General features: G+C 44.8%; 1 protein-coding gene and 1 pseudogene across 1 annotated transcript; one reads left to right on the top strand and one right to left on the bottom strand.

The window, feature by feature from the left end:
- The first annotated feature begins 220 nt into the window (after positions 1 to 220).
- LOC132482049 (nuclear RNA export factor 3-like) lies at positions 221 to 9,622 on the top strand. Its single transcript, XM_060087067.1, has 19 exons — positions 221 to 278; positions 2,562 to 2,718; positions 2,939 to 3,083; positions 3,705 to 3,788; positions 3,896 to 4,000; positions 4,125 to 4,205; positions 4,312 to 4,410; positions 4,747 to 4,854; positions 5,019 to 5,128; positions 6,005 to 6,041; positions 6,407 to 6,475; positions 6,561 to 6,616; positions 6,760 to 6,867; positions 6,974 to 7,032; positions 7,141 to 7,256; positions 7,352 to 7,394; positions 8,003 to 8,075; positions 8,614 to 8,796; positions 9,498 to 9,622. The coding sequence occupies exons 1-18, from the start codon at positions 275 to 277 to the stop codon at positions 8,783 to 8,785; spliced, it is 1,626 nt and encodes a 541-aa protein (XP_059943050.1). The 5' UTR covers positions 221 to 274; the 3' UTR covers positions 8,786 to 8,796; positions 9,498 to 9,622.
- Positions 9,623 to 15,838: 6,216 nt separating this feature from the next.
- Positions 15,839 to 18,620, bottom strand: part of LOC132481572 (AFG1-like ATPase) — a 33,687-nt pseudogene continuing 30,905 nt past the window's right edge.

The following is an 18,620-nucleotide window of genomic DNA, read 5'->3' as shown; positions in this document are numbered from 1 at the left end:
TTAGGCTGGTAGCAAACTCAGGGGGCAGTAATTACAGGAAGTTAAGTCTCCTCTGGCCCCCAGGGCTGTCCTCCTCTATGCCCTTGGGGAAGGGACTTCCTGTTAGGACTCCATCCTGTTTGTTTGGCTCTGACAACGTGGTTTGGGGCTTGCACTCTCCTTCTTCGGCAGCCCTTCCTGATATTCTCGAGACCTCCAGCTCCAGACCCACAGATTCTCTTCACGAGCAGCCTGTGAGGAGGGTGGTGACAGATCACTGCCTTCAGGCCAGCCCATGGGTGAGTTGGTCAGCATGAGACCTTGTCCTCAGATCCCCACAGGGCAGGAGGGGTTCCGGCTTCCCTCCCTAACCCCAACCCACAGGACCCGCAACCAGCTAACCCCCCCTTTAGAGAAGGCATGCAGAGGGCTCAGGCTCACTATTTCCCACTCTCTTGAGGAAATGGGCCAAGTGGGCTCTGACACACCCATCCTGATTCCATGGGGAAAACCTCTTCTCTTATGGAAATGGCCATGGCTGAGGTGAATTATTTCCCCTGGCTAAGGAAAAGGCAAAAGTCATGTGATCTTCTCAGGTCTAGGGTTTGGAGAGTAGGGAGGGTCATCAAGGTGGGGCGAGGGATTGTGTAAACTAATATTACTTGGATTTCTACGAGGTGGGGGAGGGGCAGAAAACCCACCATTACCACTGAATATTACATTAACTAGTCAGGGTAAATTGTATTAGTCCATCGAAACTTACTGAGGCTTGCTTTGTTGCCCAGCATATGATCTACTCTGGAATGTTCGATGAGTAGTTCTTATGTGCATTGTTCTATGTCAATTAAATATATTTGTTAAGTAACATTTTGAAACCTTCTCCCTCTAGCTGAGTTTTTGTTTGCCATTTTGTGCATCACTCAGTGAACTACGTTAAAATTTCCCACTGTGACTGTAAATTTGTCCATGCTCTATTTCTGTTAGATTTTGCTTTGCATATTTTGGCTCTATTTTAGGACATGCATACAAATTTAGAATTTTATATTAATATCTCCTTATTGCATTGAACCTGTTATCACAAAGAAATCTCCTTCTTTCTCTAGTGATGCTTTTTTCTTTAAAGTGTACCTTTTCTTTTACTAATAGGGTAATACCAGCTTTCTGTAGGTTACTGTGGAAAAGGTATACATTTTGCCATTTTTTTAATTTTCAGATATTCTAGATGATTAAAAGTTGCATGTGTCTCTTTTCAGGAGCATTTGATGGAAAGTTTCTTGTCCAGTCTGATCATAGCTGTCTTTCTATTTGGAATATTAATCTGAAATTTTTAATGCAAAAGTAGATGTAATTTGGTTTATATATACTATCTTGCTGTATATTTAATTTTGTCTCTTCTAAGTTCTTTTTCCTTTCCTTTCCTGTGAAATGATTAACATTTTATAACTATTAAATTGTTACCTCATGTGGCTAGATAAACATTCTTTTGCCATTCTTGTAGTGTTTAACTTTCAGATTACAATGTACATTTTTGCCCTTTCAGTCTAGTGTTAGTTAATTAGTTCTTTAAAACTCCTCAGACAATTAGGGGACCTTGAGACACTTTGATTCCATATACCCTCCAAATTTATTGTCATGCATTTTCATTGTCTATATATTTAAATCCCCAGAAGAAATTACTATCATTGTGTTATATAGTCAACACTCATTTAAATTTGCCTACATATTCACAAATGTCATTAGTCTTTCTTTCCTGTATCTATGTGCCTCCACCTGGGAGGATATTTCTTCTGCCCAAAGAAGAGCCTGTAACATTTCTTTGAGTCTGAGTCTTCTGGTCACATGTTTTCCGAGTTTTTGTTACATGATGATGAAATGAATGCATATTTTAGGACTGTTTGTCCTTAAAGCATACTTTTTCTCCTATTACAATAATACTGTTACACTGAGTTGATATCTTGTTACTTTGGAAACTTCTCAACAAAGATCTCTTCAAACACCAGTTCTCCACTGTTCCCTCCTCTTCTTTCCAGGACTCACATTAACCATGTGCTAGCTATGTTCACTGCATCACCTTTAATTATCTCCCCCTCGCTTTTGGTATTCTCCATGTTATGTCTCTCCAGGCTCCATTCTGGATCTTTTCATCGGCCTTATCGATCATATCTCTAATTCTTCCATCAGGCAGGGAAGTCACCTTTGACCCTTGAACCATCACACCAGGGTAGATTTCAGGGTAGGTTTTATTGTGCCCCTAGAGCCGAGCAGAGAAGAGAGAGTTAGAGGTGAAAAGCCACTTGTCCCAGGTCACATAACCTGAACCAAGCAGAGCAGGGACTAACATCACAGACTAAACCATGTGTCCAGACCCTTTCCTCTGTGCTTGTTTTCTTCTTGGCTGTGAACGCTCCCCACCTCTCATTTCCTGAGAAGTGGAACCACAGTGAAGTTTCTAAGCCTTTTTTAGCACTGTGATACATTTCTCTTTAGATTATAAAGTCAGTGATATTTCTTCATTAGCCATGAGAACTTTCCCAGGAATTTTTCTGGTACTGGGCCCATTGATGTGTTGTTCTCAATTTCAGAGAACATTGATCAAGTGAACACTTTACAAAGAAAAGCAAGATGCAGGGGTATCTACCGAAGGAGACAGAGCTCTTGGTCTCAACAGGCCACATCCCAGCAGCAGCAAGATAGAGAATCACTACGAAGTGATGCTCACGTGGACATCCAAGCAAGATAGTAAGTGATGAGGTACCATGGCTGACAAGTATCAACCAGTGAAAAACAAAACCTTGTAGTTAAATATGTCACTCTTCTCTCTAACCTGGAAGAGTGAGGAATGATGGGATCAGGTTAACGGTTGAGCAATCTTTATTGTTGCTCTGCTATCATTGGGGAAAATGTAGAGAGGACTTCCCAAGACTATACGGACCACTTTCTTCTCTCCACTTCCCCACAGTGCTCCCTATGCCCTTCCATCCTGTCATCGGAGAGGCAATTTTCAGGAACAAGACGAAACCCCTGTTAACAAGCAAAAGCCTCCAGAGAGAAGAATGGAGAGAAACAGGCAGGATGAGACCTTGGGGAGCTGGTTCAAGATCAGAGTGAGTGTGCTGGCTAAATGGACCTAACATGTAGAAGAAGATGACAGAGAGAGTCATGTTGGGCGCATGTAGAGATGCTGGGACTTTTCTCTCGTGGCAGTGGAGCTGGTAATCTGTCTTGTTATTACTAGGAGTTAACTTCCTAGATCATGTGAGGGCAGGTTCAGAGAAGCAATATAAAGGGAGCAGACTGACTGCAGGGACCATGGGAGACGCTGTCTAAAACAAAGGAGGAAACTACTGCCAAGGAGATGGAGCAACTCCACACCAGAAGACGCAGTTTGGCTCAAGCTGAGTGTAGGAGGAGGTTGAGTCTCTGGGATCCTCGTCAGAGGGGCAGGCCAGGTCTGCCTTAGGTAGGATCTCTTAGAACTTTATAAAAGTAAGTACGTGTGAAAGATATGAAGTCGATTATTTCAGGAAAAGTATTTAAATGGAAAGAAAGGATATATAGGAAGCCCATGTCTGGTGTAAAAGTTAGCGATAACAGATATTGTCCTATCTTAAGAAATTACCTAAAGCCTGAAAAAAGGTCCTAAAGCAAGACACAACTGGGTCTTATCTTAACCTTGGATTCCATTGTATCACTTTTCTTTCCCCAATTATTTCTTTGCCTCTTAGGTTCCCTTCGGTATTAAATATGATGAGAAGTGGCTGCTGAATTTGATTCACAAGCAATGCAGTGTCCCCTTCACCCCAGTCGAAGTAAGAGAGGACATTGAGGCCAATGAGAGGAAACGGGGTAGATGGCAGGCCCAGATGAGAAATGGCTCTGGTCTCATATTATGCTTCTCTTGTCACTCTCCCTACAGTTTCACTATGAGAAAATGGAGGCCCAGTTCTTCGTTCAGAATGCCAACATTGCCTCCGCACTGAAGAATGTCAACGGCAAGATTTACAATGAGGCTAATGAAAGGGTGTGTGTCAAGGGCATGAGCAGGGCTAGCTGGGAGCCAGAGGGCAGGGCAGGGGCATGGTCTTGCTTGATCCCAGAGCTCAGATTTCCTGGAGCTTACCCAGCCCCTCTTGTGTTCTCAACAGATATCTATCTTTGTTGATCCCTGTGATGCACCCCACTCTGTGCTGAAGGAGCTGAGGTCAGAAAAGGTGGAGCAGATAAAGGTAATGCAGACTCAACACAACCTGTGCACTCACAGCCAGACCCACCTATTGCCCCCGATCACCACCTCAGACTCAGAGCCCCTGAACCCCATCCCTAACTCAGCAGCTGCCCGTGAAGGAACGATATGATGCCTCCCAGCAATCTCGTGACATCCAGGGAGTCCGCTCTGACCCTGGTATGGCGACAGCAGCAATTGTAGAGCAGGTGAGAGCAGAGGGGTCTAGCTGGGAAGGATACTCAGGAATGGTAACTCGGGGAGGGGTTGGTGCTGGAGCTGTACCAGCCAGGAGCCTCTCAGCCCCCGATTCCCTCCTCCTGGCTTCCTGGAGAGTTGATGACCCGTGATACTGGAATGGCGCAAAACCCTAGAAATGGCATGGCTGCCTCCCTGCAGACCCATCCAGGGAATATGCCCAAGATGAGGACCTTAGACCCAATGTTGGGGCTGGTGGTGATGGTGGGAGAGATTAGGTAGAAGAGGCAGATTGGTCTCAGGTATCCCCTGCTGGGGTCCTCACTCTAACTCTTTCCTCATCATAGCTTTTGGCCTTGGACCTGAGCGATAAGAAACCCTACCAGCTGCACGGCCTGTCCAACACTATGCCGAATGCTTCCAACACCAAGAACTGGAACCTCTCCAACACTGAGGTGAGGTGTGGTACCCAGATCCGTCTTTGAAGGGAAGGTGGGAAGGCTCATGTGATGGTGACAGAGGAAGGGAAATGGATTTGTAGGAAAAGGAAGGGACTAGGGGTGCACGGCCATCCTGGCTCTGTTTCTCTGGCCCATGTGGTTCCTCCTCATAATCACAGGTGAAGTCTGCAGGGGAGATGGACAAGGGTGAGCGGCTGGAGCCAGAAGGGATGTGTGCAGAGAGAAATCCCCTGTGCACCACCTTCCCTGATAAGTCAACCAACATAAGGTCAGATGTATCCTCTGTTTCCCGCTGGCAGCCTGAGCTATTCCCGAAAGTGCCCGTTTGCAAGGGGCAGCTGACGTGGACCTCAGGGAGGACTATAGCCCCTATGCTCTCCTCTCTGCATCACAAAGTGCACAGAGTTTCAACCACAATCCATATGGGCCCCCAGCCCAACATGTGCATATTTTACATTCTTACCTGCTGTGTCTGAGCCATTCTGGGGCAGGTGAAGAGCTGCAAAAGGGGTGCCATTTCACATTTCCTCTCTCTTCTTCCCTGACCCCAACCACGGGAGAGCTTCTTTCCCTTCCCTTTGTTTTCTCTCTCTCCCTTGTCTCTAGGCCCGTATGTCTCTGTCATCTCACTCCTCGTACCTTCACTCCCTTTCTGTCTTCATCCCCTCCATCTCCCTCCCTGAGCCCCACCTCACTCACCTCCCTGCCCCAGCATGCTGGGCCACCCATGGGGGGAGTCCAGGTCTTGGTCCAGGTCTTGGCAGAGTGCAGGACCCTAAGTGAGGTGGCAGAGCCTCGAGCACACACCCCAATCCCTCTTCTCCCCACAGCCTTCAGCCGGGCCCTGGAGGAAGGAAGGGAGGGGAAGGAAGCCCTGCAGCATGGGTTTGAAATGTTGGTCATGGTGGCACTGGAGAAGGGAGTCCGCGCATTCTGCGGGGAGCTACCCAGGGGAAGGAGAGGAAGGGAGGGAGGGAGGCGGGGAGGGTGGCAGGGCATGCTCTCCCTCTGTGTCAGTCGATGGGGGACGTGTTCAGGGCCCTGGAAGGCTGGGACACTGGGGTGTGGGTGTACTTGCTCCCATGAGGAAGAGGGTCACCTCCACAGTTTCGCTGACTTTTCTGTTTTGTCTTGATTTTGGCAGCTCCATCCTGGAATTGTTCCCCAAGTTACTAACCTTGGTAAGTGTATTCCTTGTTCACAGACTCCTCTAACTGGCACTGACAGCACCCACAAACTACTCTGCACCCCATTAGGTCTTGCCACAGTTACAGTTTTGAAACTGACCCTTAAACGTCCTGGGCGGAGGGGGATGGTACAGCCCCTGTGGTAGCCTGACAGAGGCTCTGGATCTTCTTCAACCACGTTCTTCACAGGCTTTGGGGAACCCACGGTGATGATCCAAACTGTAGTGCTGCCCATGGAATTTCCAGGGCCCTTTCACCCCTGACCTCTGACCCTCACCCTCTCTTGGGCCCATCCTTTTCCCTGATCATCCAACACCACCTCCTGGTCTGCACTGCTGACATCCTCTTCTCTTCCCCAGGATGACCAGGAGACATCCCCACAGGCTAAGTGTGGTATTGAAGCCTGCAAGCGCTTACCAACCTGCAAGGTGAGGACGGAGGATCAAGCTGGGTTTTAAGTGGTGCCTGAGAAGGGGGTGTCAGCCCTGGTCCTGAGGACTGTTTTGATTCCAGGGAAGCTACTTTGGATCTGATGAGGTGAAGAGCCAAGTCCTGCAATTCCTGACTCTGTAAGTACCTCTGGGAAGCTGAGCAAGGGGAGGAGGGCTAGGACAGGTGAGGCCACCTAAGCACAGGTCTGCTCAGGGGAGTTTTCAAGTCTCATTTGAGGTGCAGACCATGGAGGGAGATTGTCCTCATTGCCCCCCCTTAGGTACTACTTGATCCATGACTACGGAGACCGACAGGTTCTCGCAGGGGCTTATCACGAGGAGGCCTGCTTCTCCCTGACCATTCCCTTTCACCCCGAGGACCCAGCCCCGTGAGTATCACAGCACAGGCTCTGCTCCTGGGCCGTGTGGCTCCCCAGCAGACACAGGCCAGCTCCTGCAAATACGCACCACCCACTGTTGCTCTTTGTCTCCTAGAAGCAGCTTGTGCGAGTACTTCAAGGACAGCAGGAATATGAAGAAGCTCAAGGACCCCCGTGAGTGTGCGATGGGAAGACTGGGTGGGAAAGGGCGGTGAAGGGGTCAATCGTAGGGCCCAGGGCGTGGCAGCCCCTGACCTTCGCTCGCTTGCCCTCCCCTCACAGACCTGCGGGTTCAGCTGCTGAAGCACACAAAACGTGTCATTGTGCACACCCTCTGTGGGTTGCCCAAGACTCAGCATGACTTGAGCTCCTTCGTGGTGGACATTTGGTTCCAGACGGTGAGCGCCTGCTTCCTCCCTAGGGCGGGCGCAGGAAACCGCAGGTGGGTAGGAGGTGGAGGTGGTGACTGGGCGCCTGGGCTCTTCCCTTTCAGGAAACGATGTTCTGCTTCTCCGTCAGCGGGGTGTTCAAGGAAGGTGCGTGTGTGTAGACCCCCACCCCACATGCCCCATTGCTGCGTCCCCCTGGCCAGGCTCACTCCCAGAACCACCCAGCTTCCCTGACCCCTTCCCCTTCCCTTCCCTTCCCTTCCTTTCCTTCTCCCTCTCTTCCCTCCCCTCCCCTCCCCTCCCCTCCCCTTCCCCACTATGTTCTCCAGCCCACAGGCTTCCCACAGACAACCCAGGTCTGAGCTGTGTCCATGCCTGTCTGCCCTGCACACCCTGGGCGTTGGGGACACAGGCTGTGGAGTTTGGTGCCTCTCATCCCAGATCCTTACTGTGAGAACTTGGGCCGCTATTGAACCTCTCAGTTTCCTCATTTGCACAATGGGGTAGTAGTATCCACGTCTTGGGCGGCTGTGAAGAATGCATCCCGTGAACTTGTGTAGTGGTTGTCAGGGGCCCTGTTGTCACTGGGCGCAGACTGCTCCTATAGTTGCCCTCCCCATTCCCGACACCCTGGCCCCCGTGAACAACTGCCCTCTCAGCATGAGTGTCCAGTCACACCCTGACTGGGGACCGCCATGTGAGCGTGTACAGCACGTGCAGCTCTCAGGGGTACTGTTGTTTGTTTGCTGTTGAAGTGGAAGGAAGTTGTCAGGGCTGTGTGCGTGCCTTCACCCGGACCTTCATCACTACCCTTACCAGATACTGCAGGTGAGAGCCCTGTCGTGGGTGGGAATGCCCATCCCCGCCTGGGCTCAGGGGCATGGGAATGTGGTGGTGCAGACCTTAGGTTTACTCGGTACTGTGGAAAGCCAGCAGGGAGATGCCAGGAGCAGTCTAGCCTAGTGGTTAAGAAGAGTGTGGGCTCTGGAATCGGGCTATGGGTTCTCTCCTTGACACAGCACTCACTCGCTGTGTGATCTTGGTCAAGTCACATGACCTCTGTGTGACTCAGTGTCTTCTTCCGAGAATGGGGATCAGAGCGTCCAGCCCTTGGGCTGTGGTAAAGGGTAAATGCGAAATTGCCCGTGGGTTGGGGATAAACCTATAAATCGAGTGAAGGTGGTAGACAGTCTCTCCAAAGGTGGGCTCTGTGGGGAAGGGCAGAGGTACCAGTCAAGGAACCTGGGAGACAGGCACAGGAGGGACGTGGAAGGAATCTGGTTGCTGAGTGCCACTGGGAGCAGAGTCAGTATTGGGGGTGAGGGTGTCCATCCATCAGTTGTCTGAGGGCCCATTTTTCCTTCAGTCTGTGCATCATGAATGACGAGCTGTTTGTGAGGGATGCCAACCCCAGTGAGACCCAGAGTGTGTTCTGCATCCCAGTGCCTACACCCACCTCCAGCTCCATGCACACCCTCTCCCAGCAGCAGCAGGACATCATGCAGGCATCCTCCACGCCATCTGAGATGAACCTCTAGTGGTCTCAGAAGTGAGTTCTGGGTTTGCATGGGGATAGGAGGGAGCTGGGACGAGTAGAGGAGGGATTAATGGGAATATTCAGGTCATTACTTTAAATCTATTTTTTTCTTACAAACGTTTACTTGTGAAAAAGTCCCTAATTTCATACTAATACCTTTCCATGTACTATAAAATACAGGTTTCCTATCTTATATACTGTTTTGAAACTTCCTTTATTAGCAGTACCAGCATAGTTTCTTCTCAGTATATGTGAAGCTACATTACTCTTTCTAAGATCAATATATCAAACAATTGAATTCCTGGAAGCCGTAAGCTATTATTGATCGCCATTTACCTTTTCGCCTCTTTTTCAGCATTACATGCAGTGGCATCTGCTCCTTCTGGTACATACATGTTGGTAAACTTGAAGGCTTGCTCTTGTAGCATAGATTTAGCAGTGAAGTTGTGTGGTCAAGTGTCTCCAGTTTGGTCCTAAGGGAGGTCATCTATCCTCCCCCACTACAGGTGCTTTCGGTACAATGACTAGACTATACCAGAAATAAAAACTTCTTTACTCATCAAAAAGTGAATTCTGAGAATTCAGCGATAAGACGAAATAGACCTCTAGGGTTTCAGGAAGGTGCAGGCGGACAGAAGTCAGGTGCCCTGGGGTTGACACTCACGGCTGCTGGCTCTGCTGACATCCCAATTCTTTCTCTTTACTTTCTTCAGTCCAAGGGCAAAATTCCAGATGAGACCCTCACCCACTGACCTGGGATCTTGAGAGCAAAACTCTGCAAATGAGCCTTTAGATGTCATTCTCATCCTCATCATATTTGTTACCTCTCTTCTCTTAACTGAAGCCACATCCATGACTAAGCTTGCAGTCCAGCTAATCACGAAGCCAAAGTTTACCGTGTAGGCCTGCCCGTTGCTCTATATTTTTCCCACGCATGATCCTTGTTTATCTTTATATTAAAGAGTAACATTGCACATTATATGTTGTGTGTCTTGGATTGCTTTTCCCCTGACCCAACCATGAGTTAGTGGGGCCAGGACCAAAAGGTCCCATCTCCTACATCATTCCTGGCAGTCTCTAGCATTTATATCTGACCTACACAGTGCTTGAAAATTATACAGTAACGACTCCATTCCTGGACTACCCTAAAATCCACGCTTTGCCTCCTGATAACCTTCTCTCCACCACTTCAGTACTCACAAGTTGTGACCGTTCTGATGTTCACTTCTATAAACAAATATAATGGATTTAGCAAGTAAAGTACCATATTTACTCCAATAATTATGGGTTTCTTAATCATTTAACAGGTCTAAAACTTTGTTAACATTTTTATTAGGTTCTTAGGCTCTGTACCTAAGACTGTTTTCCCCACAAATCCTGTGTTGTTTTTTTAACTTTTTAAATTTGAAATAATTATTGATTTACCAAAAGTTGCCAAAAAATGTGTAGAGAGATCATGTATACCCATCACTCACCTTCTCCTAATGATAACACCTTGTATTACTTTAGTACAATATTGAAACTAAGAAATGGACATTCGTACAATCCACTGAGCTTACCACAATTTCGCCATTTTACATGCACTCATTTGTGTGTCAGAACACTTGTGTGTAGTACTTATATATATAATTCCATGCACTTTTACCAGCTGTGTAGGTGTTCTAAACATCACCACAAACAAGATAAAAAACTGTTTCATCACCACACGTTTCCCTCATGTTAGCCTTTATAGTCACACCCACCTTCTTCCTGATCCCACATCCCTAAACTCTGTCAAACACTATTATAATTTCCTAAATGTCATAGAAATAGAATCCTATAGTACATTACCTTTAGCAATGGATTTCTTTCACTCAGCATAACTCTCCTGAGATCCATCCAAGTTGTAAAGTGTGTCTATCATCTGTTCCTTTTGATTGCTGAATAGGATTCCATGGTGTGAATGTACCACAGTTTGTTTAGCCATTCCCCCGTTGAAAGACATCTGGGCTATTTCCACTTCTTAACTATTGTGAGTAAAACTGTGATGAAATTCAAGATGTAATTCTAGTCAGGCAGAAAAAATGAGTTATAGTGATGACAAGGAGAGAGGATTTGTTGCCTATCAGATTAGCAGCGGTTCACATTATTTCTAAAGTGTGCAGAAACAGGAATTTTCATATAGTATTGTTAGAAATATAAAATAGTAAGAGTTTGTTCAAATAAAATAGTTTTTTCATTGTTTTGAAAGAACACTTCAGGAACTTATAAAAATGCTTACTAAGATACCTGCATGTATATGAACAAGAATGTTAAGCACATTATAGTTTATAATAGAAAACATGATAAAGGAACTATATTTACATCACTGGTACTGGAACAGTGAATTCTGGAACATCTATATGATGCAACAACAGGTCAATATAAAACAATAAGTGAAATTTTATTGTGAAGTAACTTAAAATGTTATCACAGAAATTCATTTACATGGAAATATGGTCACAATAAGTGCCAAGGTGGGTTACAATGATCATAAATGACAGGGATCCAGATTTGCTTATATAGATGTATACCTCTTTATCCAGAGGTCTCAAAGAAACAAAATCTTTCTGTTAAAACATAAAAGTAAAAATGGCTTTCTGTTGAAATCACATAGAGCTTTACACTCAGCATAGAAAGAAGCTGCACTTTCTGTCTAGATACCTCAGTATCCCTGTAGCTGGAGTGTGCCCCTTTTCCACGCAGACTTCCAGAAAGCTCTCTGGATTTAGGCCTTTCTCTCCCACCTTCTGGCTCAGCGATGTTCATGCTGCAGTTCAGTCCACAGTCACGAGGTGGCACCATGTTACCTCGATGGTCAAACTTCTCTACAAAGACGTTCATTCAAAGAGCAAAAAAATACCATCCTCTTCCTCAAAACCCAGCCCATGAACCTATGTATAGAATGATTCTAATTTTGTCTGAAAAACCTGTTAGGTGTAAAATCAGAGGGTAAATCATATACTCCGGGTCTTGAATACGAAGACGAAATAGCAGGTGGCAGTAGCGTGTTGGCAATGGTTGGCTGTTGAAGGGCTTTGCAGGACTGGTGGGAGGTGGAAGAGAGAATGGGGCTCCAGAGCGGGGTCTTGGCGGCTGTGTCCAGTGTCATGGACAGGGTATGACAGACACGGAGTGGGAAAAGTTCTGGACAGACTCTACGGGCTGGGTGGGGCTGGAGGGTGAACACCCTACTCTCTGGGAGGGTCACCCCATCTGCAGTGTGGACACTTCAACCTACACTTAGGAGGGAAGGAGATACCTCAATGAACTCGATGTTCTTTTCGGGTCAACAGCAGATGGGACTGCTCTAGTAATACATATAAGTTTCACAAACATAATTAGTGTCTTAGTAAACAAAACATTCCAAGATCTTCTTATTCTTGGCGTCATACGCTCATTTTCTTTGTAAAAGAAAAATGGAGGTGGAAGCCACCTGCTGGCCAGATCCAGGATTGTAGCTCTGAGGCTCCGACCAGGGAGCTTGGCAAAGGAGAGTGAGGAAGAACTTTGGGCTCTGGGTTAATGGTTTTAGCCAGTGTTTTCCGGAATTGTTCACTTGCTGGTGGCAATTTCTCTGTATCTACCATTTTTCTGCCATATCTAAATCTGAGATAGGAATCAAGCTCTGGTCTGATATGAAGATAAAGATTGTGGAGTGTACAAGCCATAGGACATATAGAAACACACACACACATACACACACTGTCAATTCAATTTTAAAATCTACTTTGTTCTTCTATAAAATTGAATGTAATGAATGTTTATAACGTGAAGAATGTATGTGCACACATATGTGCACTATCATCTTCATCGTCAAGAGGGATTTTTGGGTGAGCACCCATGGGGCCACAATATCAGGGGACTGTAAGATGCTCACTTCTCAAGCCTTGGAAGCCCATTTTCTCAAAGGGAGGCTGCTCTGTGTCCTCTTCTTAGGGCAAGGGATGTAACTTCATTTGAATCCTGCCACTTATCTGAAGAGGTGCTGTCAGTTCTATGAGCCTCTGCTTTGTTGTCTGTGAAATGGGACTCAGGATCCTTTTGTCACACAGCCATCCCAAGGAGAAACTGAGAAAACCTGTCCAAAGTATATGGTACATTGTGGGACTTCAAGGGCTCTTTAAAAGTCAAGACTCAGTAGCAGGGGCTGGCTGAGCCTTAGGGCTAAGGCAGGCATTATGGAAAGGTGTTTCTCATTCTTTCTCCTAATGAGAATATAGATACCTTTATGAAGGAAGCAAATCTCTCTATGGTACGCCTTGAATTCAAAGTTTTTAGGACAGAAGGATCTCTAGTTTCATGCGAGACTCAGAAGCTCCTAAGAGCTGCCCAACATCGTGCCTCTGAGCAGACCCTAACCCAGTCCCCATGCTGGGAAGACAGGCTTGCCTTTGATTCACCTGGTGAGCTCAGTGAGAGATGGCACCAGGGCAGCGAGTTGCGGTGTTTGTCTAACTGCTGCTCCTGGACTGCTCCGCCTGTTAATACGTTTATGGGAAAAGTCTAGACTTGTTTCCAAGTCAACTGTGCAGGGGTCCTCAGATCATGTCACACCAGGATTTAAGTCATGTGCTCCCTTCCTGAGAGGCAAAAATCCATAAATTACTACCATTTCTTTGACTCACAATTATCCATTCTTCCTATCACTCATAGCTCAATATATATTGAGCTCAAAAACCCATACTGTTCATTGGAGGCATCCCATTAACTCTAAAGTGGAAATAAGAGGGAAATATGGGAAATTTCTTTCAAAGGTTAAATCTGAGATGACATGACTCCTGCAATATTAACTTTTATACTTTCAAGGAACTGAAGATGTTAAAAAATCCCTCTTTGGACCCCCTTTCCCCATTCAGTCACAGGCCTTCTCTCTCTCTGTGTCTGTCTCTGTTTCTCTCTGTGTGTGTGTGTGTCTGTCTGTCTGTCTCTGTTTCTCTCTCCCTTTCTCCCCTGTCCTTCAAAATCAACATTCCAGAAAGCATTTTCTGCATTCCCAGTTAACATTCTTCACTTCCCACTAACCTCTTATCTCACTGCACTATTGAATCCTGCAGTGAACGTGCTCTCACCAAGGTCACTAGGTCCAGCTATTTGTATAAATAGTTAATACATGAAAATTGCCTTAATGACCTCCTAAATTATACATGCTATGCAGACTTCTTCTGTTACTTAACAACAAATCTTTGACAGTTTCCCAGGCTCTGGAGCGTGAGGTACAAACCCAAGCTGTCCTGTTCTCTAACTGTGTAGTCCTAGGCCAAGTTCTCTCCGTCCCTCAGTTTTTCATCTACAAAATGGGGTTGAGCAACAGTATCTACCTCATAAGGGTGCCTGGAGCATTAAATGAATCAATACAGTAAAAATCATTAGGAGTTTAAAAATTTAGCCATATTTATTTTTCGCATATATTTTTATCATTACTATCCCCACAGGCACACACAAAAAAATAGGATACAGAGTGGTGTTTATTCACAATCAATGACATTTGGGGTATATGGTTAGTGAGAGTGTTTGTTTCCTAGGGCTGCTGTTACTAATTAACAGGAACGTCGTGGCTTAGAACAACAGAAATGCATTATCCCATAGTTTTAGAGACCAGAAATCTGAAATCAAGGTGTCGGCAGGGCCAAGCTTCCTCTGAAGCTTCCAGAGGAGAATTCTTCCTTTCCTCTTCCAGCTTCTGGTGGCTCCTGGCTTCCCTTCGTTTGTGGCAGCATAACTCCTGTCTCTGCCTCTGTCTTCACATGGCCTTCTTCCCTGTGTGTGCGAAATCTGCCTCCTTTCTTTTATAAGGACATTAGTCATTGGGTTTAGGGACCATCCTAAATCCAATCATCTCTTGAGATCTTTAACTTAATTATATCTGCAAAGACCCTATTTCCAACTAAGGTACGGGGGTGTTATGATTTGGAAATACTGGGGGGCACCCAATTCAACCCACTACAGTGAGACAAGTTATAAAATTTAAGTGTAAGAGGAGATTTTATGATTTGTATGTAAATATATAAATGTATGCATACATGTATAAATATATAATACCTGCATAAGAATAATTCTGGAGGAATATAATGCAGATGAAAACATTATAGGGGCTTTTCTTTTCTTTTTTAATAAAATATTTATTAATTTATTTAAAATAACAATGATAAAACCATTATATTCAACCCATAAAATGAACAGAAATAACATTTTTATGAAAATAATTATATTTCTAAAATGAAAATAGTAAGGAGGCTTCCCTGGTGGCGCAGTGGTTGGGAGTCCACCTGCCGATGCAGGGGACATGGGTTCATGCCCCAGTCCTGGAGCATCCCAAATGCCGTGGAGTGGCTGGGCCCGTGGGTCATGGCTGCTGAGCCTGCACGTCCGGATCCTGTGCTCCACAGTGGGAGAGGCCACAGCAGTGAGAGGCCCGTGTACCGCAAAAAAAAAAAAAAGAAAATAGTAAGAAGAGTAGAATTGCTTTATACTTTGGGCAAATCTCTTTAATGTCTGGCGTAGTAGGAGATAGTGGAATTCTCATACCTGCTTCTACAGTCAGACTATTGTTATATGTTGCTTTAGTTGAGTCATATAAGAAAATCTAGCCTCAAACAAATATGTAGTTGGAAAAGGGGAAAGTATTTTAACAGCCTTGTTAGATAATTGTGGAACCCGTTTTTTCCTCTTCATTTCCACATAAGCATAAAAACTCAGCAAGAACTTCCTTCCAAAGAGTTCACTATGGAAAGAGGGGGGAAAGAGTAACTTTATAGTGGAGACAAACACTACCTCAGACAAGTGTGATCAAGGTTAACATCAACAGTGTTAAGTCATATTGATCATATGTGCCCTTGATATGATCTGATGAAAATAGCACTTGACCTCTGTGGTCTTCTTCCCAAAGCCTACAATTCCAGTCAAATCATGAGAAAAACATCAGACAAATCCCATTTGAGGGACAGACTACAAAATAACTGACCAGTATTCCTCAAAACTGTCAGGGTCATCAAAAAGAAGGAAAGTCTGAGAAATTGTCACAACTAAGAGGAATCTAAGGAGGCATGATGACTAAAGGTAATGTGGTATCCTGGATGGGATCTCTCTCACATAGCTCTTCAAATGTGCAGGCGGCAACGGTTCCACGGGCTTTATTCAGCCGCAGCTCTCTGCCTTGCACTTTTAGAATTCTTGGTCTAGTTAAATCACTTTGTTTCTGAGCCAGCTCATCAAACAACTTATCCATGACAGCCTCCACATCAGCTTCACTTGTGAGATAGTAGAGTTCTCCTGCATCAGGAAGTTCCCTTTTCCGATAATCTATCCCAGAATCTAGCTGGACCATGTTACAGTATTCCAGAAAGAAATACAGCATTGCCCACATACATGCATTCCATTCTCTCATTGCCTCAGAGACCTTCAGGACAGCTATGAATGGTACAAAGTTAGCTCTTTGGGGTCCATTTTTATAGAGAACATCTGGTGGCCTGTTGGATGTTGCCACAACGATGACCCCATTTTTGAACAGATTTTCAAAAAGCTGTTTCAGAATCATGGCATCAGCAATGTCAGTGACCTGAAATTCATCAAAACATAAGAGACATGCTTCTTCACTGATTTCTTCAGCTATAGGAGCTGTTGGATCATATGATTTAGCCATGAGTCCTGGTTTCCTTTTTGGCAAACTCTGTTTAAGGCAGCGTATTCTTTTGTGAACATCTAGCATGAAACCATGAAAATGAACCCGTTTTTTCCTCTTCATTTCCACATAAGCATAAAACACGTCCATCACCGTTGTTTTCCCTGTACCTTAGGAAAAAAAAAGGTCTTCTGCCTCTATACTGTATCCTTTAAGGTCCTCATGTAATTCCTGCAAACACTGTACAACTCTTCTTTGATGTTCATCGTCCTTTAGCTCACGAGCTTTGATCAGAAAGTCATAGAGGTCCAGTGGTCCATGGCAAACAGCTAAAGCTTTTGAATAAACCTCTGTAGCAGCAGTTGGAGACACACTCTCGGGGGTCTGAACTGTATAGGCTTTACAAAAGGGGTTTCCAGGGGCGGTGACCGAAGCGGCGAGAGCTGCACCCAACACATCTTCCTCTCAGTCGGCTCGGTGCTAAGCGCCTAGAAGGGCTTTTCTTCAGATGGTGGGCTTTGAGGTATTATTATTTTATTTCCCTTTGTATGTTATCTATTTTTAACTGTAACAAATTCCTATTGCCCTTGCAATTATACAAAATATTAAAAAGCCTGGAGAAACATAAACATTTTCTGCTCCAAGCACAGGAAAGTTTTCCACTTTAGTAGGGGAACATCCCTGAGGCACAGGAAGGGAGACAGAATGTTGGAGGAGCCCCTTCCACAATATAACAGGACACAGGTCTCCAAATTCCAAACCACACTGATTAAGATCTGTTGTTTAAACTTTTGCCCAGCTAACTGAGAAAAAAACATAGGACGTTAGTTTTATTTCGTTGTGCCCTGATGAACAGTAAGGTTGAGGGTCTTATCAGATGAGAAGCACTAGTGTACACTAGATAGATGTGGGGCTCAGCTGCCACCCAGAATTGGTTCATATCTTAATCTTGTGACAGGCTAGCACTGCCATCACTGTGTCTCAGTTCCCCGATGGTTACAGTTCAGAAACAATAGCTTCTCCTCACAGGACGTGGTGGGAATTAAATGACCAAATATAGGTTTAGCATTTACAACACTGTAGGGCCAGAGGAAGTCAGTAATAATATTAACCATTCTTATTATTATCATACCTAAATTGACCATTAGTGCTTAAGGCCATTTTATTATTATGTGGGCTTATACTGATTGGCTTGACTTGACCTCCATAATATGATGTTTGTCGAAAAAAAGCAGTTTACAAAACCGTATGTAGGGTATCATCTCATTGCTCATCTTAAAAATGCAGGTTATATTTGCATAACAAAATTTCTGAAAACAAATACACACTCACCTCTTAAGAGTACTTATCGTTGAATAGTAGACACCAAGGTTTTCTAATGATTTTTGCTCTTTTTGTCTCTTCTTGAGATCCCCAAAATAACATGGGGTTATAGATAGTTTAAGAGAAAGGGACATTTGACTAAATGGGATCACAGATCATTATGGAACAATACTTAATTATCTATTTAACCAAAGTGACAATAAAAGAATTTAAAAGCAAATACAGCAGGTTACATAGTTGTGAGCAAAACTTAGCTATTTTAATACTGAGAAGACAGTTTTCTTATGTAATTAAAGACATGATAAACACAACATGAAGCACAGGAAATTATTTTGGAAAGAGAAAAACAATCACCTTTCTAGGCAGATTATTTAAAAGGTACAGAGAAACCTTTCCCAATCTCTTATCAAGAGCAGACCTACAGTCAAAGAAACCCTGTCTTCATAGCAGATGAAAGAAAATTAAGTTTTATTTTAACATAAATATACTATTGATATTAAAGCTTATTATTTAAACATTTATGGAAGATTGGCTCAAGATGGGGGAGTAGAAGGATGTGTGCTCACCCCTTCTTGCCAGAGCACCAGAATCACAACTATCTTCTGAATAACCATTGAGAGGAAGACGCTGGAACCCAGAAATAAAGATACCCCACATCCAAAGACAAAGGAGAACCCACAATGAGATGGTAGGAGGGGCACAATCATGATAAAATCAAATCCCATAATTGCTGGGTGGGCGACTCACAAACTGGAGAACCATTATATGACAGAAGCTCTCCCACTGGAGTGAAGGTTCTGAGCCACGTGTCAGGCTTCCAAACCTGGGGGGCCTCGACAACAGGAGGATGAAACCCCAGAGAACCAGACTTTGA

The sequence above is a fragment of the Mesoplodon densirostris genome, chromosome X (genome assembly GCF_025265405.1).
Source record: "Mesoplodon densirostris isolate mMesDen1 chromosome X, mMesDen1 primary haplotype, whole genome shotgun sequence".
Classification (NCBI taxonomy): domain Eukaryota; kingdom Metazoa; phylum Chordata; class Mammalia; order Artiodactyla; family Ziphiidae; genus Mesoplodon; species Mesoplodon densirostris.
Note: the sequence above shows the minus strand (reverse complement) of the source record. Positions and strands in the feature narration are given on the sequence as shown.

Excerpts from the sequence above, each read along its gene's own strand:
- LOC132482049 (XM_060087067.1), top strand. Across the intron at positions 4,206-4,311 it reads AAAAGGTGGAGCAGATAAAG|CTGCCCGTGAAGGAACGATA; the intron begins GTAATGCAGACT and ends CTAACTCAGCAG. Across the intron at positions 7,257-7,351 it reads TGGACATTTGGTTCCAGACG|GAAACGATGTTCTGCTTCTC; the intron begins GTGAGCGCCTGC and ends CTTCCCTTTCAG.